Source organism: Leptonotus elevatus, chromosome 14, assembly GCF_054856555.1.
Source record: "Leptonotus elevatus isolate MCC_2025b chromosome 14, RoL_Lele_1.0, whole genome shotgun sequence".
Taxonomy (NCBI): Eukaryota; Metazoa; Chordata; class Actinopteri; order Syngnathiformes; family Syngnathidae; genus Leptonotus; species Leptonotus elevatus.
This window is the reverse complement of record NC_141252.1, coordinates 17,742,813-17,768,815: the sequence shown is the minus strand read 5'-3', so window position 1 is coordinate 17,768,815 and position 26,003 is coordinate 17,742,813. Positions and strand designations below refer to the sequence as shown.

The 26,003-nt window shown below is 40.7% G+C and overlaps 2 protein-coding genes across 2 annotated transcripts; both read left to right on the top strand.

Annotated features, from left to right (window-relative positions):
* Positions 1-2,115: 2,115 nt before the first annotated feature.
* Positions 2,116-17,676, top strand: fbxo33 (F-box protein 33). Its single transcript, XM_086094884.1, has 6 exons — positions 2,116-2,853; positions 6,026-6,136; positions 6,390-6,550; positions 6,708-6,916; positions 8,415-8,712; positions 10,109-17,676. The coding sequence occupies exons 1-6, from the start codon at positions 2,423-2,425 to the stop codon at positions 10,372-10,374; spliced, it is 1,476 nt and encodes a 491-aa protein (XP_085951010.1). The 5' UTR covers positions 2,116-2,422; the 3' UTR covers positions 10,375-17,676.
* A 1,522-nt stretch (positions 17,677-19,198) lies between these two features.
* Positions 19,199-25,611, top strand: pnn (pinin, desmosome associated protein). Its single transcript, XM_086094939.1, has 9 exons — positions 19,199-19,340; positions 19,773-19,865; positions 20,231-20,302; positions 20,398-20,473; positions 20,567-20,661; positions 21,551-21,626; positions 22,154-22,309; positions 23,748-23,886; positions 23,964-25,611. The coding sequence occupies exons 1-9, from the start codon at positions 19,228-19,230 to the stop codon at positions 25,142-25,144; spliced, it is 2,001 nt and encodes a 666-aa protein (XP_085951065.1). The 5' UTR covers positions 19,199-19,227; the 3' UTR covers positions 25,145-25,611.
* The last annotated feature ends 392 nt before the right edge of the window (positions 25,612-26,003 follow it).

The following is a 26,003-nucleotide window of genomic DNA, read 5'->3' as shown; positions in this document are numbered from 1 at the left end:
TCATCTCCAAGTCTGGGGCAATTTCTTGGAGGATTTTAACAACTTGCATTCGGATAGCCTCACCTTCTTTCTCCTCCAGGCCTTTAATACGGAGACACCACCTCATTCTGTACCGTTCTTGTTCTCTCACTCTGTCCTTCAAATCTCTGTTGTCGCTTTCAAGCAGGGCATTTTGCTTTTCCAGATCCTCAACTTTCTTCTTGCACTCTTTCAGCTTTTCTCCGTTGAATTTGAGCGTCTTGGCTAAGCTAGCCCACATCTCGCTGCATTGCCTCGTTTGTTCTCTCAAATCCACCAGCTGCGCCTCCACTCGGTTTTCAAGTCTCTGTATAGCTTTCAGTATAGCGTTGTTAGAAACTTCGGTACTCTCCTCACCAGACTTCGCCTTTTTCTCTGCAGGATTCTTCACTGGTGCCGTGGGGCCCGAGGCTTATTCACCGCCGAGGTATCCATGGCATAATCGAAATCCGCCAATTCACCCTTCTCCTTTCATGCAACATTCGGCGAGGATTTCGAACCTTTGATGTCCATCACAAGTTTGGCCAGTCTAACAACTCTCTTATCTTGCATTCCGTAACTTCAAAGTGGATTGTTAACAACTTTCAACTTAACTTTGGGATTTAAATCTAGGAGCTATAAACAAACACTGTTGCACAATCCGCCATCTTGCCAGAAGTCCACTGTTCCAATCAGAAGTATGCATAAGCCAAGACTACACGAAATTCCCGGATGTCCTGCTTAAACCAAGGATCCTCATTTGCTGCTCTTCTTTTATTTCCGGCAGAATAGGCACGTAATATGCATTGCTGCCCCCCACCAGCATCACTTTTGGAAGTATTCCTCCCTTTCTATGAGTGTAAATAATAATAAATATTTAACGTGTAATTTACATTATTAAAGCTAGTCCTTTTTTAAACATAATTTAATTAAACAGCTGCAGTTTACAATATTATATATATATATATATATATATATATATATATATATATATATATATATATATATATATATATATATATATATATATACTGATAGAGTAGACAATATTATTGTACTCTTTGCGTGTTCCAATAAATTCAAGTTGAGATTCTGGTGAAGAAGTTCCTTTGCAAAGGTATAATTATTCAGAAGCTTCTGATCACATATATGAAGTCACCCAAGCAGTGATCCGTTCAAAATGTGTCTCCTCCTCCAGCAGACAGCACATTTATTGAAAATCAGTGAATACAGGAAAATCCCTCTCCCCTCCCATCAGCAAGTTCCCAAAGGTACAAAATCAGATTAGACTTCAACAGCAGTATACCAGCTTGTCCTTGGACTCTCTTTGACCAAACAGAAAGTCCTACAAACACTACTCCCTTTAGATAGTAGAAAAGAAACCTGTTACCTTCCTCTTTCCCAGGCAAGAGAGACAGATAAGAAAACAATCGACAGCACTATTCATTGAGCTATACTGAGTTAACATAATTATACCTACATCTACACAGTTATAACTCAATTCAAAACAGTTAAAATATAAAGTAAAACAGTAAAAATGTTAACAATGTTAACAATACATATATTAAATATGATTTACTATATATTCAAATATTTTTTTTTATAGATGTACCACAATTTCAGGAGAATCAGATCAAAACCTGCAACTCACGTCCGTGTCTTTCCAGAATTTTTTTTCCCAATATAACCCTAAATTGGATAAATCTCGTGTACAATTTCAAATGATACTTCTTTAATATATTACACATGATGATATAACATCTAGTCACGTGGTACACCGTTACGGCATTGCGTCAGAACCAGGAAGCATAACATCCGGGTATTCCGTCCGTTCTTTGCTCGACCCTTATGGCTTTTTGCGTACTTGCAATTGAAACAGTACTTGGGCCGCGACTGATGACGTTTAAAATACGTCACACGGACGTAAATACGGACAAGAATGCAGATTGAGAAACGGACGGGCTGATGAAGTGAAGGGGGTGTGTCTGAGAATGTATCAGCTGCAAAATAAAGATCACATGGCCGATTTCCAAAAGAGAAACACTGTCCTCTGCCGGCATCAGTGGGTATGGCAAAAATAAGAGCATACAGGGCGAAACCATTCAACTTGTGTGACTCAAACGTGCACTCGCCGAGTCCTAACACTTCGATGAAAATGTATTTAACGCCTCGATTCGTTTAGAAAATAACAGTTCAACCAGTTTCTCAATTTATACAAGGTGCAGTATATGTCGTTAGCGTTTTGTTCCCCTGTAGCTAAAGCAAGTGGTGCGGTCCAATACTATTGAAGGCAAAACTGGGAAGCGGTTTGTTTTCAGCTGGAATAGGACGCTGCTGGTAGCTTGCACTGCAGCACCAATATTTTAGGCAGGCTGTGGCTGTTAAATATCCACTTGCTTTCCTTTCAAGGGTGCCATTGCTCGCCATGGCTCTGTGCGGGGGTGTCGGAGCCATGGCTTTACCAAGCGAGCTAATCGTCCACATTTTCTCCTTTCTATCCGACCGAGACAAGCTCCGGGCCTCGGCCGTTTGTTCGCGATGGAGGGAGTGTTTGTTCTATCCCGCCCTCTGGACCGAACTCAAATTACGGATAGGTGGCGGCGGCGCAAGCTCCGAGGAGACTACGAGGTTGGAGTTTCTCATGCGGAAGTTCGGCGCTTTCGTGCGGGAACTGCAACTAGAACTCGCACCCGCAGAACTCAGTCTCAGTTCCCTAAACAACGAGCCGCCCTCCACTCGAGTGGACCTGCCCCCAGGTCGTGACAACGACCCGCAACCGTCCAAGCGATGGAGAGACGCAATGGCTACCTACATGGACCAGGCATTGTGTGTGCTCACCAGCATACGCTACAACAGGTGACTTAAACACTTTATTTATTTTTAAATCGTGGCCGATTTTATATTAAATTCTACCCAATGTATCCAGAACACGTTTAACTTTTTGTGTAGTAATTAGCTAGCAGCTGTGACGCGATTAGCAAATACATACATGGGCTACGTTAGCCTGCGAGTTATGTAATCATGGCCAGCCTCTTTGGCGGAGCGAACCAATCATTTGATCACATTTGCATCACTCATCTGTTGAAAGTGGTACATTACATGCTTTCCTGCTGATATTTATTTACCTAACATTGCTTGTAGTGCTCGGGTGTTATTGTGAGGCCTCAACTATGTAACATGGATGCAGCTGGATAGAAAGCTTTTGTGGGCATGACTTGCTGATATCAGCAATGACGTACTGCAAAACATTCCGTATACAGTACACATGTCTACATAATTACACTGTAATGGCAAAACGTGTCATATGCAGCACTGCTTACACACACCTAGTCACTTGTACAGAAGTTTGATGTCAGTATAATACGTACTTTTAATCATGAACTTGTATTTAATTTGTAACTTTACACAGAGACCATGTTGAAATGCTGATCCATCTAAAACAGAGATGTGAAACCTATGAAGGCTCCATTGCTGTTGAAAAATAAGATTTCTGTTCATCACATTAGGACTAACAAGCCTGATGTGTTTCATATATCTGCCAACCCTGATTCTAATGAAGTTGAGGTGTTGTGTAAAACATGAATGAAAATCCAATACAATAACTTATTAACTTGCAATTTGCAAATCTTTTTCAATCAACATTCTGATTAACTTTGTTTTCTTGAAAAATGTCTCTCGTTTTGAATTTTTCAATTTGATGCCTACAACACAACTCGTTCCAAGGAATCTGAGACATGGGCAACAAAAGTCTGGGAAAGTTGAGGAATAATCCCCCCCCCCCCTTTTTTTTTTAAGTTTCAAGAAAGTTATGGCTATGTAACAAAATTGTTCAATGTCTTGAAATCTACAGGCACAGTCTTAGATTTAATTGTGTGTCTCTTGAAAGGCAAGTTAACATCATGCTATTGTTGGCACTATCCACCTATCTATTTTCTACCGCTTGTCCTGTCCAGGGTCACAAGCTGTAACCTATCTCAGCTGACTACGGGAGGAAGAGGGGTGCACCCTGGGCAGGTTGATAGTCCGACATAGGGTATATTAAAACGATCAAAAAACAAAACAAACCCATGTTTTTTGGAATGTCATACAGAGGAAGCCTGGGTAACGCAAAGAAAAACCCACTCTAGCATGAGTAGACCTCCGTACAGAAAGTTCAGATTTGATCTGAAACCTACGTGCAAATACAGACTTGTCAGGTGACAGGACGTGTGACATTTGAGATCATTAGCGTTTGAGCCTGTTACAATAACCAAATGTTTTAGGACGATGTATTTTCCCAGAAACTATCACAGTTAACAATAGTATCATTGATGTTTTGTTTTTGCCATTGATACAATTATATAGCATAATTATTCAAGTACATATTTTTTCAGAGCAATTAACTTAAACAAAATAGACTTGGCCCTGTTTACAAAAATTGCTTGTAAACAAACATGAATACAACCACATACGATATTTACGCGAAGAGTAAAATTAAATGTATTTTTATGTATTTGTTTAGAATATACTCTTTCACATGTGTGCAAGGCTAGAATGGCTGTTTGGCAATTTGTACTGCCTATGATCATATTTGTACGGCTCACCTATTATTATTTTTTTTTTTTAAAGCTGAGCCATGACTGGTCGTTACCTGAGTCCTGAACAACTAGTATGATGTCATTTTCAATCAAGTGGCAAAATTGGATGAGATGGATAAAAACAGGTGGATTTTGCTGCCTAATTCATATTCCACAAATGCAACATTACTTGGAATGCCATGTTTTCACTAGTAACATAAAAATATTACTGTAAATCATTTTTTGGGGTTGTCTTCCCCTTTAAATATTATGAGAGGCCTAGACATGGCCTGTGTGGTTTTCCTGTGTAGTACTATTAATAATACTGCTGTAAAAGTTAAAGCGTTAACTGATTAATTAATCACCAAAAATTATCGCATTAATCATGAATTAACGCAGATTAATCGCACTATTCATTTTAACCATAGATTATCCTTTAGCGTGACAGCGGATGGCTATGTTTAAGGTAGCACAGGTTGTGTTTGAGCAATAAACATAATTTCATGCATTAATTTAATGAATGTTTGCGTACCACATTTAGAATATTTATTCATGTCAAAATATCGGGGTAATTTTTTCCCCATTTTCAATTATGCAAGTAATTATCCATCCATCCATCATCTACCGCTTATCCGGGGTCGGGTCGCAGGGGCAGCAGCTTTAGCAGGGAAGCCCAGACTTCCCTTTCCCCAGCCACTTCAGCCAGCTCCTCCGACGGGATCCCAAGGCGTTCCCAGGCCAGCCGAGAGACATAGTCTCTCCAGCGTGTCCTGGGTCGTCCCCGGGGCCTCCCGCCGCTGGGACATGCTCGGAACACCTCTCCAGGGAGGCGTCCAGGAGGCATCCGAACCTCAACTGGTTCCTCTCAATGCGGAGGAGTAGCGGCTCGACATTGAGTCCCTCCCGGATGACCGAGCTTCTCACCCTATCTCTAAGGGAGAGCCTGGATACCCTGCGGAGGAAACTCATTTCGGCCGCTTGTATCCGGGATCTTGTTCTTTCGGTCACGACCCACAGCTCGTGACCATAGGTGAGGGTGGGAACGTAGATCGATCGGTAAATCGAGAGTTTTGCCTTTCGGCTCAGCTCCTTCTTTACCACAAAATGTTGAAGACATTTATACGACGACGCGCGCGCTTTGGGCCAGTGGATAGTGCATCAAAACATGAAAACTTATATATAACTTTCAGGGTGAAAGTTTGTGTACAAAAACGCAAAATGGCCGGCGATTAGACAGATCTGTAGTACGCTTAGTCTTCTTACCTATTCTAAATTCTCATTTTGTGTTATTTGAAATTGAAATCCACTCTAACTATTGAAGTAGATGTAGAGCACAACATTTCTACATTACAATCACGGCTCTCTTATCTTAGTTACATTATAAGAGTTGTACAGGACTTCAAATATGTAGCACAGTGCTGAGTTTCAGTTACTGAACATTGTCTTTTATGTTTTCCCACATTTTGTCTCAGGAACCTACAGAAGTTGTGTCTTTATGGTGACACGTGTGCTCTCCAACAGGAGGGACTCCTGGACACCTCCAATTTGCACCAGATTCACCAGGGCCACAAGAAAATCGACGAGTAAGGTCTTTGCATTTCAAACAAAAGTAATTAAGGTACAAAGCCAGCTTTAGTTTTATCCATCCACAGAGACCAAATATGGCATTTCAGGAACTCTCAAGGTCTATTCATTGCAGTTTTAGCTAAAAACTTTCATCGTCCACGGAATTAATCTCAAAAACTGTTGCTGGGAAATGTAATGAAATGTCTTGCCCAAGGACGAAACGAATGAGAAGCTATTTATAGGAGCATTCTGCCTCTCTTTCTGCTGCAGGATCCAGCGGTTGTTCAGGGAGTTGTTGTCTCACAGCAGGCAGCTTAGGTGGTTGTCCTGTGGCTTTATGCTTGGTCTGGTGACTCCCTCCTCCTTAGCATCCTTATCGAATCCTTCCTCTGAGACCTTGCAGCACCTCAGTTTGCTGGACCAGCAGCTTGGTATGTATGACTCGCTTTGCAAGTATAATTCCTTAAAACTAAAAATGTCTCATACCTAACCTTTTCTCATTTTCCAAAAAAAAAAGAAGATTGTGGTGTGGCACAGATACAATAACAATCATTAGAAACGGTTACCACAAGTTTTTCTTCCTTATAGGTCCACTCATCTCACCATCTGAATTAGACCGTCTTTCTTCCCTTCATTCTCTGGCTCTTGATTTCTGTGATCTGACGTCTGAGCTTTGTAGCCTGTTGGCATCGCCGCAGCGCACTCCACTGCATCGTCTTTCCTTGCTGCTCAATGGCACCACCCTGGAGGTCAAGTCTTTAGATGGGACAGCCACAGACGATGATTGGAAGGCGCTGGTAAAGCAAGGACCCACCCCAACCCCAGTCATTAGCAGTTTATAGTGGTGTGAAAAAGTTGGTTGCCCCCTTCCTATTTTTTGCACATTTCTCATATTTAAATGTTTCCCACCATCAAACTCAATGAATTGTTAGTCATAGACAACACAAGTAAACACAAAATGTTTGCAAGTGTAAAATGCAATTTTAAATCATGTTTTTTTGGGGGGGAGAAAAAAATCTAACCTTACCCTTAACCCTATGTAGAAAAAGTGATTTATTCTCCCTTGATATTGATCTCGTGATTTATTACCCTGCCTTAGTGAGTCATTATCAACAAATGATGGAACAGACCAACATTATTCATCCAAAAGGTTGCAAAAGAACCCTCATCAACATCCAAAGAACTGCAGGCCTCACTTGCTTTCATGACTCCACCATAATAAAGTGTCTGGGGAAAAATAGCCTGCATGGCTGAGTTCCAAGACGAAAGCCACTGCTGAGAATAAATAACATAAGTTTTATCTCAATTTAGCCATAAGACACCTTGATTGCCAAGAATTTTGGAAAAAACTCTAGTGGTCTGACGAGACAAAAGTTGAACTTTTTGGAAAATGTGTCTCCAGTTACATCTGGCGTAAATGTAACCCCGCATTTCAGAAAAAGACCATTGTACTAAACTAGCGGCAAATTATGGTGGTGGTAGTATGATAGTCTGGGGCTGTTTTGATACTTCAGGACCTGGAAGACTTGGTGTGATAAATAAAACCGTGAATTATGCTTACTGTCACACAAAAAAACTATCCTTAAGGAGAGTGCTGGCCATCTGACGATCCAAAACGCACCAGCAGGTCCAACTTGGAATGGCTGAAGAAAAACAAAATGATGACTCTGCAGTCAGTCTTGACCTGAATTCTATTGAGATGCTGTGGCATGACCTTGAAAAGACGGTTCATGCTCTAAAACCCTTCACAGATTTGAAATCTACTTGGGTAGGTGGACTCCAGCGGTGAGGATGGGAGGCAGGTTGGACGGGAGGTGGGTCTCAGTCCTCTTACTACGTCTCCGCTAACCTCACGATCCACGAGTGACGGCGAACTAACGTTACATGCGGTATATCCTGTTGCAACATGTTTTTTTTCTTTTTAAATATATTTTTAATACATTTTCTTAAAAGCTTCTTAAATGGTGGCCAATTTACTTGGGCGGCCCGCCCAAGTATTAACATGGTGTGGGAAACACTGAACAATGCTGCAAAAGTTAAATGGGCTAAAATTCCTCCACAGTGCTGTGTGGCCATCCATTGTAATTTATCACAAATGCTTGTGGCCCAGCCAATCATTAGGTTTAGCGGGCAATCAATTTTTCACACTGCCATGAAGGTTTGGATTTATTCTTCCCTTAATAATAAAAACCTTCATTTCAAAACTAAACTGCATTCTTTTTCACACCACTGCATTTTGTAAGAAATGCTGGTTGATAACATAGACATCACTTAAAGTTACCTATCCCTCCCAAGGTGCGAGTGAGTGCCAACCTGCGAGTGTACATCATGGTCATGGAGGTCAGCAGCTCAGAGCTCCTCAGAGTGTTAAAGCCGAGCCTTCCACTGGAGCGCATCCACCTGGACAGTTACAACACACTGGTGACCGATGCCACGCTGGAGCTCATCGCTCAGCAATACAACAAAACGCTGACGCACTTCCTTTTACTGAGGGATGACCCTGAATTCCCGGACCTCAGTGTCAATCGCAATGAAGATCCATTGGTTCTCTTGGCTTGGAGGTGTACTCAGCTGGCTGTGCTTATAATTCACGGTGAGTTCATAATCATCTGCTTCTTACAGGAATATGCATTGGAATCTGTGTAGCATTTGTTTGGATGAAGAGAAGAATTGAGAACGAACAATGGGTCATCAACAATTTTTTAAATTAAGAAATTAATGGTTATTGTCTGCCATAATCATGCCAAAAAAACATCCAGCTAGTTTTTCTCTTAACTCTCTCTCTCTGTCTCTTGACACATAGTCCTTGCGCATCTTCCTAACTAATTTCCCTTATTCCCCAACTCGCTTAGCCAATCACAAATCGCTATCGCCGGCACCGGCGATCCACCTATCACAAATGCAGAGCCACTACAGTGGTCCTCTCAGTTTCATTTTCTAATGTGTGGTATCATCAAAATGTTTTGCGTATGTACTCCTTATAATCTACAGAGTGTTTCCTTGTGTTTAGACTGAGACACCATATAACTGAAATGCTATATAAATGATATACTATTTGTACACAATAATGGTCAAATGTGAAAAACATAAACTTCATTTAAGTAAATAGTGAAATTACTGTTTAAAAAACATATAGTTGGATGTTAAAATACTTTAAAACGTGTTTTATTAGAGTGAAACGTATACCATGTTGAAGAAAATTTGTGTTTTTTGTGTTTTTGAACTACAGTAAGTTTTATAACATTTTCAACACAATGGCAGGACATGGTATTTTCACATATGGATGCTCTATCGGCGAGTACTCAAATTTGAAAACATAAAAACAACAATGCTGAATTAGGCTATAAATAATGACAGGTTATAAATTTCATCTTTTTGTGTGTGCAGTAGTAGACATGATAAATATTCCCTTTTTTTAATCTCACTGCAGAGTAATCTGAAATTTAGTAACAAAAATTAGCGCAAGAGTTTTGCATCAACTCCTGAGCCAGGTTTCACGATGTCATGTAAATGGTTGTCAGTGCGCCCACCAGTGATCAAAATTTGCAGCAAAACTGTATGTTCTGTCCTCATGGACCAGATTGGACTCCTGGTGGGTGGGTTCTGGCACGTATGTTTGACACACTTGCTTTAGAGGGACTACTGTAATTAGATTTTCTCTAGAAATGTGCATGCGCACATGCACCTCAAACCATAAACTTTGAGTCAGAGCCATCAGATGGTCCTGGTGGATGAACTTAAAATGTATGGATAATTACTAATTCCTTTATAATTGGGGGTTGTTAGTCTTGAAAAACATATTATCCTGTGCACACAAAATGTTTTGGCTGGCTTGTTTTTCCGCAATAAAAAAACTATGAGATGTAGTGAGACAAAACTCGGTTTTGGTAGCACAGGTCAAAAAATCAATGTTGATGTGTTTGAAGTATTTTTGATATGTACACAGTGCATGTCTGCTTTGTCCAACATCTGCTCGTGTCTCATTCCAGGCTACACTGTGTGGTCTCATAACTTGGTGGCAATTTCTCGGCTGCGGGGATCCAGCCTTCGTGTCCTAACCGTGTCTGAGGAGAGCATCGACTTTGACCCGGACGAGCAGTTTTATCAGGAGGGCGATCCACTTCATAACCTGGTCAAAGAGGTCTCACTGGGCCTTGGCCGGGTGTGGCACCCAAGTTTGGATTACAGCCTTGTTTTGACCGAGCCCTCCCGACACTTCCATGATGAGCTGCATGCCTTCAGCATGGGCATGTAGGCGCCGATGGCCAGTCCTGTAAACAACAGCCGGAGCTGTGCCAAGGCCAGGCCAGACCAAACAAATACACATCAGCTCACACCACGCTCCGCCAATCTAATCTCGATCTTAACCATGAAAAATCATGGCATTTGACCGTCAAACTGAAATTTAGTTATACAGTTAGGTAAATTAAAGTCTAATTAGAATTACGAATGGGTCACCACTTAGTGCTTTCCTGTCCTTTGGGCTCACTCTGGCCTGGTCTTGCCCACAGCGCTAAACATTTTCCCATAAGTGGCTAATGTAATAAACCGACACAGCCACTATATGATGTTTCGTTTAAAAAAATATCTCATTCTGCCCACAGGTAGAACCGGACAGGGAGGATTCTTGATAAATTTATCTTAGAAAATTAGTGGGAAACTACTTTGTGTGTACGTGTGCTCAACCCAAACTATTATCTTTAGTTTTCAAGTTTTTACTTTTTGTTACCGTGTCGTTTTGTCTGTCTTATCTGCTCAGAAGTTGTTCATGTACCGATCACTTCCTGGGTAATGACCTTTACTAATTGAAGAACTTTGGAAGAAAAATTGCTGACCGGGGCTGATGCTGCTCACCTTGAATAGTTCTCAGCATTGAGCAATAGTGATGTCAGGTATTGGTCAGCTGGCGATTGCTTTTCCTGACCAAAACTATCAGCGAGGAAAGTTTTAAGGTCATCTTATGGAAATTCTTGGTAAATATTTGCATGCAGCACACTTTCCACATGATTTACCAAATGACATACTTTTCCCCAAACCTCACCAGTTGTCTAAAGGAAGCTTTGTCTTCTGGTAGGTGCTCATGGCAAAACTAATAATTAAATTTTCATTCGTTATCAGCTGGCCGGTAATGATTAAGACCTTTATTCCTAAATGGGTCCTTTGTACGGGGCATGCTTCTATGGAAGCATTGGGACGGACCCATGGCAGCAAGCACACGGTTAATGAATAGTAAAGTGCAAAAGGTTGCGCGTAAACAAAATGCTGTGTGGTGTTCCCATTAAAAACTCTTTCATCATCAGTGATTGAGAACTCTGTTGTAGTCTAGCAGGATTGTATGACTTTATTATTAAGAACGGCATCAAAGAAAAGTGATGCCCCGAATGTGATTATGTGCTGTCTGTTGGACAACCAGACAATTGTTTTGTGCGGTGGGCTTCAGGAAAGTTTTTACAACAGCTCGTTTTGTGCTAGAACGGAGAGGATCATTAACTCTTGTCTGAGACAAAAAAAAGGCACCTATGGCACAACGTAGTTTTGAGTGCTATAACTCATAACCGTCATGACAAGTTTTGTGTTTGTCTCAGGTAAGCTTTTAACATCCCTTTGACTTTTGACGGGGATACTGATGTCGTTAAGGGTATGTGAAAACAATCGCTATTCTTGCAGATACTCTTTTTACGTTGAAGTTCCTCTTGAGTCACAGTTGCCTTGGAGACCATCCCCCTTATTTGCTGGAAATGGTTATTTATTGTGCTGGTTATTTTGACATCTGATGATTTGTTAGTGAACCTAATCATACATTTGTTTTTAAAGAATTAGGTTAATAAATGTGGATGAAAGGTACATTTTCCTGTCAGAAAGTAGTAAGTAACAGCTACTGTGGAGTGTTTGGCAATCCAAGCTGTGATTGGATGAGCTACTGGGCCATTTCATCTCTGAACTGAATGTAGTCCGTTTTTGGGACAATGCGGATCTTGTGTTTGGTTTTTCTTCAGCCATGTGGGCATGGAAATATTAACTGTAGTTGAAGCTTTGTGCAAGTGTACCAAGCCACATTTCACACTGAAGTATGTCTTGTTTTGCACCCAAGCAAACCCAAGAAATGTTTGTTATACTTGCAGGGTTTTCTAGGCCCAGTACGGTTTCATTTTGTTGGTCAGATCAGTATTGTACTGCACTGGTGTTTACATGAAGGCTTTTTCTGACCACACAGACACTCGGCTGCAGGTTATTCAACTTACTGTATCTAAATGGGCAGGAAGTTCCCTCCTTGATTGGTGTTGGCGCATATCGCATAATATGAAGGTCCATATCAAGGTATGTTTATGTGCTGAGTTTGTCCATGGTCAGTTCATGGGCAGATGTGCTCTTGTTTTGTTTTGTCATGACTGAATTGGTTTGACTGGTAAGCTTCTGGCTGTCAATAAATTGCTGGCTACTAATGGGACCATGGATTTAGTCATGATAATCTCTTGTTCTTGGTCCGTATCTCAGGATTGTTGCACTTTGGGTACCAAGAGTTTCTCTCTTTTTTTTCTTTTCTGTTTTTTCCCTTCTTTTCTTTTTTTTTAAGGCTGGTGATTAGCTTCTGCACATACTCACATCTTGCTCATTCTGAAGAGAGCCTAGTACGAGCAGTAAAACACACCCTGACCAAAACATGCAACATATTCCCACACCCCCTCCCTTTTTTGTTTTAGGCCTTTAGGTGTTTGTACATTGTGACTAGGGATGTATACATTTATAAACTAGATCTTTATTTGACACGGCAATCAAAATTTTAAATGGACAGTGTGTAGATTTATTTTATTTTATTTCTCATCCCATTTAGGGCTGAATATAATGCGGCGACTTAAGTTTGAAGCATGCGCACTACGTTACCTCAGAAAGATCACACTTTACAAGCCCACCACCAATTTCTACATTTGGAAGTTCTTTTTCTTCAGTTATCCGTAGCAGAAAGATGGCAGTGAAACAATGTCAGCCTCCTGTAAGGTGCCGCTCAACCTATGTAATATAGTTAGCAAATACTATACCTATGATGGTCCCCAAAAAATGTACGTTGTGATACTTTTTTTTGCGTATTATTGAAATAATGGGTTTATAAAATGAATGAACATTGGTAAATCGAAAAATTCTACACACTGTCGCTTTAAGAAGGCATCATCTAAAAAAATATTATTTTTATGGATTTCCACATCTGCACCTTGACCTAACCTGGGATTTTATTTTCTCAAAATACTGAAGTAATTGCTTTTTCTTGCAGTATCATTGCTTAGAATAGAGCTACTGCAAACTACTCGAGTCACTCTATAGTGTTTTTAATGGATGAACTTGATTATAGTACTACATTGTATGAATTATTTGGGTGAAAGAAGAGATTAAATTTTGAAAATGAGTATTGGTTGAGTTGAGATGACAGCTGAAAAACTCCCAACAAAACAAAAAACATGTGTTTGTCATATAGATGCATTCAAAGACAAACGACAAAATAATAGCTTCTATTAGCTGTCTCTTAGAGATAGTGGCAAAATACTGACATCTTTTACGTCTCCTTTTCTCGCTCGTGATTTGCCCAGTAGAAATTGAGTCGTTTGTGTCAATCAAATTTGTAACATAACTTTGATACGTTTTGTGCTTGTGTGCACGTAGTGTACAGTAGTTAGCTTAGAATGGAGCAGGACGCCAGAGCAAAAATGAATGGTTCTCAGGGTGCAATCAGTTGTGGAGGAAGAGGGATAAAAACAATAGCTCAGGCCTCTCGTGAGACTAGTTGAGTAGTCACAACTGCGAGTTCAAGGCTGCCAAAGACAACAGCGGAGCAAAATGTGTAAATGCCATCAAAATTCTATCTGAAGTGCCCGTATAGTCACACACACTGGCAGCAGGCTGGTCCAGTAGTTTGGCTTGTATAGTTCACTTTCTAGTCTATTTTTCCCCTTTATGCCTTGTATTTGTTGTTTCCTGCTTACAAGCTTTTCCCTGTGAGACATACTAGTTACTGTGTTAGAGCATTGGAGGAAAACTAACAAAGCAGGCAGAGCACATAAGGGTTATAAAAAAAAAATCTTGCCATTGTTGTGTTGTTGGCTACTGTTTGAATCTGTTTTAACATGATGGATTTCAGTAGCGTGGAGTGTTTTTTTTGTTGGCTACTTCCGGTTTTTAGCATCATTGCTCAGCCTGGGCTGACATGCATCTCTCTATGATTTCTATCTTTGTTTCCACCATATTTTGATTCAACTCTGTAACTTCAAAAAGTGAGCAAATCTAAAGGCAAGTAGCGCAACAGCGGTGACTAAGCTCTTTGTCCAGGAACTACATTTGGGACAGATCTCAGTGAGAAAAGTCTGCACTGTTGGTGAAGCTAGCCAGTATGAGATTAAATGCAGCTATTCCAAGCATACCAGTGACATTCCTTCACCAGGCTGGAACTGGAAGTTTTCTGCGTGCCTGATTTGAAATGTAGTCCATCAAGCCTGTGGTCAACTTTGTCAGAAGTGTTGAGTGTGAGCTGAAGAGCAATTTGCTGCTAGGAATGTTAGGAGCACACATGGCGACTCTCAGGTCATTTGACTGATGTAACCGCTAACCACAAAGTTTAGAACCTGCATGAAAATTTATGTGATAGAGATATATAAATACACTATATGACGTATCTAAATATATATTTTTTACATGCGATGTGTTTGCAAAGAAGAGAATACAGCTTGTTCTGATTAGTCGCACCAGAGAACCAGCTGGACTGAGCAGAGTGAAGTGAAGGTGTGATGACTTGAGTGCTTCTTATCAATCTTGACACATTAAAAGGCCAAGTGATGTACACGTGTGTTTATGCAAGACGTACTGGCTATTTCAGGATATTTTGTGTCCGGTACACAAACTGTCATGTTTGAGAATGCGATCATCTAAGCTTCTATTCATCCAACTTTTGGTCCAGTTATTGTCTGCTCACACCCGCAGTCACCTTGTATCATCAATCAGTGTCACCTAGGTTGTTATAGTGATAGTAAATGAAAGGGCAATTGGACTCAACAGCTTAATCGCTGGTGTCGCTGAAACCCCCTGTTACAATCTGGCTAATTTAATATTTTCCACAAATCCACACAATTGGTCAGTTCGCACTTGTGGGTGTTGTTTTTTTTTATAAATGATTGACCAATCTTAACTCATTTGCTCCCAAAAACGTACAAACATGTTCTATTTTAAATATTACCATGGTCCCAAAAACGTATTTATATGTTTTTCTTTATTTTGGTAGGTTTCATGTTTTTATAGCAGTAGAACACAATATTCTGTGGGTCTTGCAAAATCCAGTAAAACGGAGCGAAGGGGGTTGCTTCTGTGAAAATGGCTGGCAGTGAATGAGTTAAGTGTTGAAAATGACATGATTCCGCCTGACATCAGCGATATGAAACATCAGAACTGTAGAAAAAATCATACCTGCGAGTTTGATTAAATGTGTCACTTCCAACACTTGCAGACGAAACCCGCTGTCAAATTGTGTGTGTGTGTGTGTGTGTTATTGTTGTACCAAAGCAAGAGACGGCTTCAATCCAAACACCCACAGAGACCGCAGACAGACCAGTCAGTTTGATCATCACTCCAGCGTAATGCCAGTTCCTCGTGTTACCTCTCAGGGTGTTTGCACTGTGTTGGAAACTGGTCTTACTGAAGCCTTTGGCTACTTCCTTTATTTTGGCCTTTAGATGTAGACTGCTACCATTACGTGGAGGACTCGTAATGAGCTCACTCACATAGGCCTGGACTCTCGACGGGCTGTATTCTCATGAATAATGTCTTTTGTTGCACACTGGATGTTCATCGCACTGGTTCTGGTCAGTCTAGATAGTGTCGCATCCACACTAAGAGCCTTAGAAGACGTCACAGGTTCTCATGTTCAGGAGAGTTTAACTGTCAAAAAAATGTCCAGCCTCCATCTTGTGTGAGTCTGTGGTGATGCACTTTGCACGCTGTTGAGAAATCTGTCGGGTACCAAGTTGGTGATAGCAAACTGACAGTCACCATCAGAATGGCAAGTGTAGCGCCTGGCTTCAGTCCATTGTCAGCAAACTGTCTTGAATGCAACCTCACTGTGGCTCAGATGTTTCTAGATTTTCTTGTCAAGTCTGAAGAGCCAAAGCTGTTATTTCAGCGCCCAGACCTCACAACTATGCAAGAGGAATGCATCAAATCCACACTCGGCGTTGTTTTTCCCCCCCGGGTCCTCGCGGTCACACAGAAAACGAGGACCGAAGACAATAAGGACTTGCAATGTCACTTGGCCTTATGATGATTTCTGAAATCATATTGTTTGCTTTATAAGATCTCAAGATTCTGGTAAGCCAGCCCAGCGGAAGCGGCGGTGACGGCAGGCTCACTTCTTGGTCTCTGTGAGACTGGCTAGATGGCCCCAGTTTTATCGTGGTACGAATGTTGTGCATTTGTTTCAAATCAGGACAGTTTGCAATAACAGCAGTCTTACTAGCAGTGCTGATCTCTAGAAAACCACAGAAGAAAAGAGAGAAATTATATAAATATATATATATATGAACACTGACTGCATATTTGTAGAGGTCTCAACCATTCTTTACTGTTGTACTATTACATAATACATGTTCGGGTTGAATTTATGAACATCGTCACCTTCTTAAAATAGTGGTCTCATGATTTCAGTTTTTTCAGAAAACATGGAAAAACTGAACCAAATACTCATATTGATTAATAATTTAATTTCAGGTGTAAAATTGAATGCTCTCTTCGACTAAGGATGTGGCCGATTTTAGCAGAGGTGGCCAGCATCGTGAGATCTTTAAGGCATGTCAAAATATGACTGTTACGGTAATTATTTTAAGAGGGTGACAATATGAAATATATTATGAAATTACCCAGACTTTGTACATCAGAAATTGTTTGGTGTGTGTTTTTCCAAAACGGTTTGCAAATTACTGTTGACAGTCATGTTACTGGTTGATTGTTTGTTACAGTGCGCACATAACATTAGCTTTCAACTTTTACGTTACCAAGGGACCAAAGTTGGCCCAAACCACCACAGCAGGACCCAATTCCAACATCTTAAATTACATCACAAAAAGGTTTCCAACGTTCAATCCACTAAGATACATTTTTGTGTTTTAAGCAGAGTACAATATGGTTGGAACTGCTCAAAAATGAGCCTCAACTAAAACAGGACAAATGAAGCAAATTTTTGAGAAAATCAAACTGCTTTTCAGATGAAGATTTTTGCTCAATATTTCTCTATAAAACTACTGTTTTTTGTGACCGTCAACTCATTTCAAACTTGTTAGAATAGTTTTGACTCAGTCTGCAAGTATTTCTAATGTGGTGTGTGCGTGGCTTAGCTCCGCAATGATCAGATCTTTGCTCAATGAGAACAGTATTGATCCACGGTGGTTGCATGGTGGCAATGGAGTGTTCATACAAAACATCTCATCAATCAGTAAGCTTTAGGAGTGAAACTGGTTGACCGTTTGGAATCTTGTGTTGAATGAATGCTTCTTCTTTTAAGTCGGTGAATAAAAGCATCAAAATGTAATTTGCTACTTGAGTCTCTTTATTCTGCCTGTTCTCCAATTTTTTTTGTATCCATTTGATCACCACCCAGTTTCAAAGCGCCCCCCCCCCCCTTTTCAGAATTGACACAACTTAAAGCAGCAAGATCATATTGATTGAACATGGCCAACATTCCATTTCATGCATCGTTCACACTTCCCCATTCTTTCAACATACCATACAGTAAAGCGCATATTCCCTGATTAAGGGAGGGCACTATTTGATCACAAGCCATCAGTATAATAATATACCAAATGGACCAATGTATTATTAAATCCAGTAAACACTAACTATCATTGTTGTTTGCTTGACCGCCCCTCCGCCCCCTCTTTATATTTTGTATCGTGTATGTTTGTTTTTTTACGATTTTATTTAAACACTATTACTGGTAGGCCTATATGTCCTCAAATGAAATTGGAAATTACAAAATAAGACATCATTACCTTTGGGACGATTTATCACTTTTGTATTAACGGCTAATATGGATCAAAAGGGAGATAATGAGCCCGCAAAAATAGCAGGTTTTGTCTTTATTTTCTTAAGAGAAACTGTGCAGCAGGTGGCGACATTGCATCAATAGTTGGTGCGTGAAACATGTAGACATGGGGTGCAGTGCAAAAAGGTGTGTGGGTTTAAAACACTTCTTCTTTAGGAAATGTTCAGTTTGAAGGAAATAGTAAGTTAAAACATACATCATGCATGACACCAACATGTCACTAATATTAATATATTGTTTCATATTATTATATAAATCTTATAATAAAGTATGATTTGTATAAAATACAAAATTTAAAAACGGCATTACAGCATCCATCCGTCCATTTTCTATTATCCTTACTCGGGTCGCATGTCTAATGTTCCTAACACACCGATTCGTGTTAAACCCGGTTCAAGATGGCGGCTAAAGCTGCACATCTCAACTTTTTTGGGGGGCTTTCTTTATTAATTCAAACTCCAACATCCAGTTCAAACTGAGCACACAAACCAGAACAGTGCTGTCAAACAAGACACAAGAAAAAGAAAACACACAAAACAAAAAAAACAAAAGGGTCTAATCAGTAAAATTTTCAAGTTATTAAATGCCGACAAGGCTTGTTTCCAAACCCTTCAATTTTCTTACAATAAATCAAAAACAAAGGTCGACACAATAAATCTACATCTGTGAATAAACTGTTTTGCCATTATTATCAAAGTATTGAGCGTAATTTCCCTTTTTGTGTATTGTATTCCAATCCCAAACTTAATACTCTTGAAATCCAGTGTTAGTGAATCATTGTGCTCCAAAATCCAGCGCTGAAATGCTTCCCAAAGTATCTTGGTGTACACACATTCAAAAAACAAATGTTCCAAAATCTCTCTATCACAGCCACAGAAAGCACAGCAGATTGGTTCTACCGTAAACCTTTGTTTCACAAAATCCCCACAAGGATAAACATCGCACACGCGCACCCGTTTGTGCGTTTAAAAAAACGTAGAAGAAGAAGAAAGTAGTAGAAGAAGAAGAACATGTGATTGGCGCTTTACTCTAGGCAAGATGGCGGTGGCCGTGCGGAGCTTGCAAGACGAGATAGAAAAAGCCAAAGAAAGCTTGAAAAGTGTTGACGATAATATTCGTAAACTAACTGGACGAGATCCCAATGAATCCAGGTAAATTGTTCCAGTTTTAATGTCGCCCTTTGTGCTTTTTTACACAATCGTTTTAACGATCCAGTAAAATTGCACACTACCGAGGGTGGGAGTGTGCTAGCGTTGTGCGTTTAGCTAGCAAGCAAACCAACTACTTGCGCGGTGCTAGTTTCGTGTCCGCGAGTACACTTTTTTGGATCAAATATGTTGTTACTACTAACGTTACACTGCAATAATAACAAAACCACAGTGAATGCAAGTAGTTTTTGAACGGTACGGAGAATCTATGGAGCTCACAGTGGAGGCCTGCGATTCATTGTTCAGTACTGCTGAATTTGAACCAGAATATCCAGAAATCAGTTTTGACCCTCGACGCTGACTCATTTATCACAATTTGGACATAAACTAACACTAGGCAAACGGCGTTGACATTGTTTCTTGTTGTGTTTTCAGACCAGGCCAGATGCGCCGGTTCGGTGGGCCCATGGCAGGCGTCGGAATTGCAGCAATGGGAGGAGGTAGAGGAAGAGGATTTAACCTGCTCAGGTAAGATCACAGTCACAGGACAAACACAACAGCAGCTCTTTTGGACCATTAACTACTATATGGCAGCATCATAATGAATAACTTAAATGAAATCCAATTAAAATTCCTTGATCAACGCTCTTCAGTTCATGTTGGAATGAAATGTTACCATCAAGCAGGGAAGCTGGAGAGTCTGTGAGCATGCTCGATGGAAGTGATGCGATTTATTTTTAGGTTAAAGCTGATTTTTTGCAGAAAAAAGCTGTTTTAATTACCATTTAATTGGCAAATATACAGTATAATGCATCAAATATATGTATTTCAATGGCTGTCTTTCAAAGCTTCTAATGGAGCGTTAGATGCAGTAATGATCTATCCATGTTTAGACGCAGTCTCTCCGACATTGGAGGCGGTGGCCCCCCTGCCAAGCAGAGGGACATCGACGGAGCTCTGTTAAGGTGGGGCTTTAATTCTGTCGCATTTAACATTCAGTAACATCCAAATGTTATTTCAAATTCACTGACTTTTTTCAATTGTGTTTTATCGTGTGCAGGCTGGCAGGCGACCAGAGGGCCAGGAGAGACGTGCGTCACGACAGCGACGCCGAGGATGACGACGATGTCAAAAAGGTCAAGCGAGTTCAAGTGCTGGCAATAACAAGAAACTAAAAACTTTGAAGAAAGCTCTCAATAATTCCTTTGCTCTTGTTTGTATATTTGCAGCCGGCGTTGCAGTCGTCAGTTGTAGCTACCTCCAAGGAGAGAACACGCCGGGACCTCATTCAAGATCAGACCATGGATGAGAAGGGCAAACAGAGGTGGGATGCGCATAACAATTTTTGCATGTCCAGGAGTTAACAATAGTCATTCTGGTTAAATAGGATTTTGTTAAGTCAATGTACAATTGTCAAAATGAATCGACAACTATTTTGAGAATCGATTAATCGTTTATAGATATTGTTTAGCTGTAATTGTCCAAATCCTCTGATTTCAGACTCTCACCAGGTAATTTTCTCTTGGAGGACTTGAGGGACACTTAAGAAAACAATAATCACCAGTTGTTTCTGTTTTCTCATGTTATGGACCAAACAAGTGACACATTTATAATCAATTTATGAAAACAATAGTATCATGTATATTGAAAATAATCATTATTTGCAGCCGTACGATGACTAACCAGTAATTGACATGTTGAACTTGAAGCAGCCTCAACTTGTAGCTCTTCAAAATGAATGCAATGTTTCGCAAACGCTTTACACCAGGTTCCAGCTCAAAAAATACTTGCGTCACCGCAATGACCAGCATTAAACACGTCACTATATTTAAACCTATACTTGAGTTCAGTAGTCTTCAATTAAAATGTATTGTACATAAAAGTTTATTAAAACGTGTACCTATTAATTGTTTGAAAAGAAAAACGCTTGTAAAGACGACATGCAAATGTAGAGGGAGCCTACATGCCACTTGGTGGTACGAGTACGGTACACACTTAATTCAGTACCCAAGCAGTCTCTTTCAAAAAAAAGGTTGGCGAGTGCACCACCAATCCCTCCTGTGTGATATTGCTTAATTGTTGCTTATTTGCCTTCGTTTAATCATTCAACAATACCAAATAAACTGATTATTTGACTAATTGATTGTAAACATATTTGATAGTGACAGCCCTAGTCACGTGACCCCTGTATTTCTTTTTGTTTCGCTGGTTAGGAATCGGCGCATGTTCGGCCTGCTCATGGGGACCCTGCAAAAATTTAAACAGGAGTCTAATGTTTGTACAGAGAAGGTGAGTATTTTGAATTTTTTTGTAATTCTGTTGTGTCTTGAAAAGATCCACTGTTCCAGTAACCCTAAATAGAAGTGTTTGCTTCGTATGTTCATAAATACATGAATATGTTTACTGTGCGAAAACATTTGGACCTTTTGTCTTGTATGCAACATTGTACATGGACTATTGACCATGATGGCATTGTGGCTGTTTGGGAGGGCTACATTGATTTAGCCACACATGAAAGCTGGAAAGGGCACAAACATAGCCAGTGTCAGTGAGTAAACCAGAGTTCAGGTGTATCTTTTACATTTTTCAAATCTGCACAGCAAAGTTGTGGAAAAGTTGCTAAAAGAATAAGTATATGAACCCTGTCCTTAAAGTATCAAGTACAACTCTGGTTGTTATATCACATCTTTGTGCTTGACACTAACGCAACGAAAACGTTTTTGAAGTGAAAAGTGTCCCTTTTTGTGAGCATGTTAAAAAAAAAGAAACATAAAATTGTTCAAACTAATAGCCCCCCCCCCCCCCCCCCCGCACAGCAAAAGCGGCGCACTGAGATCGAGCAGAAGCTTGAAGTTCAAGCTGAGGTTGAGAAGAAAAAGTTGGAGAGTGAGAAGAGGGAGTTGTTCGAAGAGAGGAGAGCAAAACAGTCAGAGCTGAGACTACTCGAACAGAAAGTGGAATTGGCTCAGTTGGTAAGACAAATCACAATGGTTACAGTTTGTATTCACTTAGATGATTTGTATTGGGAATGAGCTAACTGGCTACTGAATAAAAATAATAATTTGGTAATTAAATTTAATGTAACAAAGTACTAATATATAGGGCTGGTTATCGGTTCTAATTTCCTCAATTGATTCGAATTCGATTCACAAGAGTTCAGCTTGATCCAATTGTGATTTTTTTCCGATTTGATTCACTTTATTTTAATCCATTATTGATTATGGAATATCAATTCTTAAATATCAAGGACATGATAAAAAAAACTCCACAAACATTACATTTTTAGTGTTATTTATTTAGGATGAGGTGAAAAACTTTTCATAACTAATACATTAGTTGTAAATATGAATTATAAAGATTCTAAATTGTCTGAAAGTGCAATAAATCTGTTCTTTCATAAATGTAAGAATACTTTGAAATTCATGTAAACAGGAAATTTCTAGAAAACAGATACACAAAAAATAATTGGCCTTTAAAATTCAATTTTCTTAAGAATTTATAGGGAAATTAGATTTTTAAAATAATCGATTCATTGTTGCATGAATCCGCATCAGGCTCTAAGGGAAATCGATTCGATGTTGATTATTCGATTATTATTTTTAACCCAGCCCTATTAATAAATAGACTTAATTTACTTAATTGTACACTTCAAACATTTTATATTTTGTATTAATATACATTAAATACATTAGGCAATAAATCAAATATGAAAGTAGAGCAGTAAAATAGCTGCAACCACTTTGTTCTGCTTGCAGCCGTGTTAGTGGAAGCAATGCACGTCAGCAGGAACGACCTTTGAACTACAAAAGCTGCAAAACAAACGTGACTAAAACCAACCATCCTGACAAACTAGGGTTTTATCTATTATTTTTTATATATTATTGATTATTCACCTAGGCCAATAGTTTGATACAACACACATAAAAAGTGTTCTGCCTTTATTTAATTATACATTTGTGCATTCTAATGAAATGCAATTAGACAGCTTTAAAAAAGCTGTAAAAAAAAACTTTTTCAAAAGATACTTGACTGACAGCGACAGTGCGTTAAGTTGTGGTTGTATCTTAATTTACTTTCAAACTGCACTGCATCATACAGATAGCTGTGTTCAATATTTTAAATCTCAAGTAGTTTAAACTTAGCCAAAATATTAGAACCAAGTCACCACCATCACAAAGTCAACCAGGGTAAAATGCACTGCAAACTACAGCCACAGGGCTCAATAAGGCAGAATTTATTGTCAATCGCGTTTTGTGGAATGCAACTCTTGTATTCAAAACTAATAACACAATTAGTCACGACGCAAGCAAATTAGCTAATTACAATTGTTACGACGTCTAGCGCTGTGGGGGAAAAAGTGATTGCGGAGACACTAAATTGTTTGCCATGTTGTCCTCCTTGCGCACACAGCAAGAGGAGTGGACCAGCCACAATAACCATCTGGTGAAATTCATTCGCACCAAAATCAGGCCACACATCTTCTACCGACCTGGCAAGATGTGCACCGCCACCCAAAAACTCCTCGACGACTCCACCAAGAAACTAAACGGTCAGTTGGAGTTGTCTTCAATGTCTGATGTCCATGTTTTGATGGCTGGAAAGTGACGATGTCATGTATGTGAGCAGCCGTGTTCCAAGAGCGGCGTGAAGCGTTCGCCGAGCACATCAACAAGATGGAATCCCGACCACGGCGACAGATAAACCGCGACCAGGACGGCAACGCCACAGGGAAGGACCACTCGGCGGAGGGTAAGCCAGCAGGTCAGGTAGAAAAGGTGACAGGTAACAAGAGGGCTGCGCGCATGGAGGAAGATGAGGATGAGGAGGAAGATGAGGATCAGGAAGAGGAGGAGGAGAAAGAGAAGCCAGTGGGCGGAGAACAGGGCGAAGCGAGAGAGGTGATTGGGGAAGGGGATAGCAGGGAAGGGTTAAAGGAGGACGAAGGGATGGAGTTTGAGGAAGTGGTGGGTGGGGACAAGGGGGGCGAGGAGAAGACACGGGAGGAAAAAGGTGAGGAGGCGGGTCCAGGGTCAGATGAGATGGAGGTGAGGGCAGGCAAAGATCAGGGGGAGAAGATGGAGCAGAATGAAGACAGTAAAGAGTTGCCGTCAGACCTTAAAACGGAAAAGACTCAGATCACGTCCCCGTCCGAACCCACCGTCAACCAGCATGAGGCGACCAGCAGCGCTCAGCCCTGCCCCCCGACCCTCAACCCGGAGGAACCGGCGGCATCCTTGCCCTTGCCCGAACCCCAGGCGGCCTCTCTCGCCTCCGCTTGGGAAAAGGTCCCCAAGGCACCGGGCCAGGAGCCGGACGCTCCTTCCAACCTGGCTGAGCAAAGGCAGTCCGGGGACGACTCGGCCGTTAAGCCTCAGCAAGATTCCCAGGACGCCGGCGGCCCGACTGCGCTTAAGGAAGAGAAGGAAGGCGCGAGGGGGAGGAAAAAAGCCAAGGAGTCGAAGAAGGGCCGCAACCAAAGTCGCAGCTCCTCTTCGTCCTCCTCCGGCTCCTCCTCCAGCGGGAGCTCGTCGTCGTCATCCGCGTCAAGCCGCTCGTCTTCCTCGTCCTCCTCGTCTTCCTCCTCGTCCAGCAGCCGGAGTCGGGACGACGGCAAGCGCGGCAAGAGGCCGTCAGGCAGGGACGGGAAGAAAGACGACAAGAGTCACCGTAAGAAAGGAGCGAGTAGTGGAGGAGGCGGCAAGGAGGCCAAGGAAGGGAGGAAGAGAAAGAGCGAGGAAGGCAGGAGCAGGTCATCTCGCAGCGATAGGGAGCAGAAAGAGAAAGAGAGGAAGGACAAAAGACACTAAAACGGCCACGGTTTAGGTTGCCCCTTAAGCTGGTCACTGTGGGGCAACAACGTCAAACCTTATCACATCCAATTAGTTTTTAAAGAACCCATCACAGCACTATTCAGTTTAAGTGTTAAGATTTAGCCATAGTGAAACTAAATAGTTTTTCTTGGACATAAACACGCAACAGTCTCACAATACAGGAAAGCTCAGTTTCTCTGATGGAACCTGTTAAGGTTTTGATGAAAGACAGTTGGGATATTTTAAAAGAATCTTTGTTTTGATTTGCAAGTGTAACGATATGACGGCATGTTTTCCATCCTGCCGTTCTCACATTGATAGCACACACTGCTTGTCTTCAATTGTCGTGACGATTGTGTCACTTGATCCATGTAATGGTTGTCGTATGTGATTTATTGCTTTTTGAAAATGTTTTTCATTGTTTTGTATCGGCCAACCAGCTTCAAATTAAAGGTGAGAAATTAGCTAGTGTGTGCTTTTTCGTATATGCATTTATGGAAAAAAAAATTAAGGAGGTGAGGAAGACATCACAAATTGCTGCATATCGCTGAGCTGGGCTAAAACCAACAAATGTCACAATTTGGTAAATTTAATATTAAAAAAACTGTTGGTCAGTCCACTTGTGTGGGTGTTTTTTTTAAATGAAATATTAAGCAATGTAAAAGTGTTGGAAATGGTGTGCTCTCGTTATGATGCAATCTTAATGGTTGCTGTTTTGGGGGTCTCCTTGACTATTTTGGAGGCACAAGAATTCTGCCTTAAAACAGCTAAATTCACTTTGATTTAATGGAGAACAAATCGCGATAGGGGGTAGAAGAAGTCCATGCCACTTTAAAAACAAACAAAACTGTCCTGT

Excerpts from the sequence above, each read along its gene's own strand:
- fbxo33 (XM_086094884.1), top strand. The coding sequence starts at position 2,423 with ATGGCTCTGTGCGGGGGTGTCGGAGCCATGGCTTTACCAAGCGAGCTA. Across the intron at positions 6,551-6,707 it reads TTTGCTGGACCAGCAGCTTG|GTCCACTCATCTCACCATCT; the intron begins GTATGTATGACT and ends TCTTCCTTATAG. Across the intron at positions 6,917-8,414 it reads ACGATGATTGGAAGGCGCTG|GTGCGAGTGAGTGCCAACCT; the intron begins GTAAAGCAAGGA and ends ATCCCTCCCAAG.
- pnn (XM_086094939.1), top strand. The coding sequence starts at position 19,228 with ATGGCGGTGGCCGTGCGGAGCTTGCAAGACGAGATAGAAAAAGCCAAA. Across the intron at positions 20,474-20,566 it reads ATGACGACGATGTCAAAAAG|CCGGCGTTGCAGTCGTCAGT; the intron begins GTCAAGCGAGTT and ends GTATATTTGCAG. Across the intron at positions 20,662-21,550 it reads GATGAGAAGGGCAAACAGAG|GAATCGGCGCATGTTCGGCC; the intron begins GTGGGATGCGCA and ends TTCGCTGGTTAG.